At 51.1% G+C, this 1285-nt stretch overlaps 1 protein-coding gene across 1 annotated transcript; it reads left to right on the top strand.

Annotated features, from left to right (window-relative positions):
* Window positions 1-399: 399 nt before the first annotated feature.
* On the top strand, window positions 400-1016 carry LOC125702694 (nucleoporin NUP42-like). The gene is given in 5 exon segments (XM_048966307.1): window positions 400-505; window positions 508-681; window positions 684-776; window positions 779-878; window positions 880-1016. Coding segments are annotated over 5 exon segments (606 nt in total). The 3' UTR covers window positions 1013-1016.
* The last annotated feature ends 269 nt before the right edge of the window (window positions 1017-1285 follow it).

Below are 1285 nucleotides of genomic sequence, written 5' to 3'. Positions count from 1 at the left end.
CAGGGGTTTTGGTGATGGCAATTACTTTTTGCCCGTCACTCAACAGATTCCTGCCTCTAGGCTGTTTGCAGACAGCAGCCTGAGAGCATTTTGTTTAAAGCTGCCATTGCTCATGGCCAGCGTTTGGTTCAGTTTCTCAGTTACGTTCAGTTGGTCGGCACACGTGGGTTTTTGCTTTAAGTGTGGATTGAAAGATGCTTGCCTGTGCTGGAATGTAGTTTTCATGGATGTATTTGGAACTTTTTCAGCTACTTTGGAGAGAGAAAGCAGTCACTCCACCATTACCTTCTCTTGGACTGGGAGGATGGCAAGCCCCAAGCACTGGGTTCCCAAGCAAGTTTCTGCATAAGGAACCAGCAATTAAACAGGCGCTGATAAGCGTTCTTCTGCAGCACTGAAATGCAGCAGTGTTTCAGTATGGCAGGTGCACCCATCCTCAGCCTTCCTATCCATTTCCTCACTGCAGGCTCTCCAGCCAACAGCAGCAGTGGTGCTGCCCGCTTGTCCTTGCAAATCCCAGCGTCTCATCTGGAAGTGCTCCAGCTGTGGGGAGCTCTGCTGCTGCCTCCAGTCCTCCTGCCCTCGGGGTGACGTCCTCCCACAGCTGTCCCCATCCTGTTGGCACTGGGGATTCTGCAGCTCCATCTGCAGCCTCACTTAACGCTCCTGGAACGGCCGCTGGCCGTGGACTTCAGGGCTTCCGGGCCCTATGAGCCCTGCTGCAGCGAATCCTTCCAGCACCGCTCTGATTGCTGTCGCTGCTCCCAAGGCAGCTACGGAACCTTGTCAGGTGCAAGCAGTGCTTTGGCCGCACCAACTGCCAGTGCCTCTGCACACAGCACCGCGTCTGCGCCTCCTGCATCCCCACACGGCATCAGAGCAGTCACACACACCGAGGAGTGAATTAACAGCCACAGAGAAGAAGCAGTTGAGAGCCAAGAAGTTCACGCTAGGAAAGGTCCCTCTGAAGCCACCACCAGCAGACCTTCTACAAGATAAGGATTTAAGTTAATTCTGAAGCTCTATGCCTTAATTCAACAGCATCTGGGCTGCCTCTGCAGCAGTTAATTATATTTTTTAAACACGTGAAACATGTAGTAGTTTGACCTCATTACTACAGGATTACTAATTAAGTTTTCTGCAGTGCAACTCAATACAACACACTGAGTGCAGAGAAGTTTAGGTTTTGCTATCAAGGAGGCTAATTTTGGATTTCATGGGAAAGGACCAAACACAGGATCACCACAGGTCTGGCACAGCACAAACAAACATGTTGCCACATGCA

The sequence above is a fragment of the Lagopus muta genome, chromosome 19 (genome assembly GCF_023343835.1).
Source record: "Lagopus muta isolate bLagMut1 chromosome 19, bLagMut1 primary, whole genome shotgun sequence".
NCBI lineage: Eukaryota > Metazoa > Chordata > Aves > Galliformes > Phasianidae > Lagopus > Lagopus muta.
This window is presented reverse-complemented; position numbering and strand designations above follow the sequence as displayed.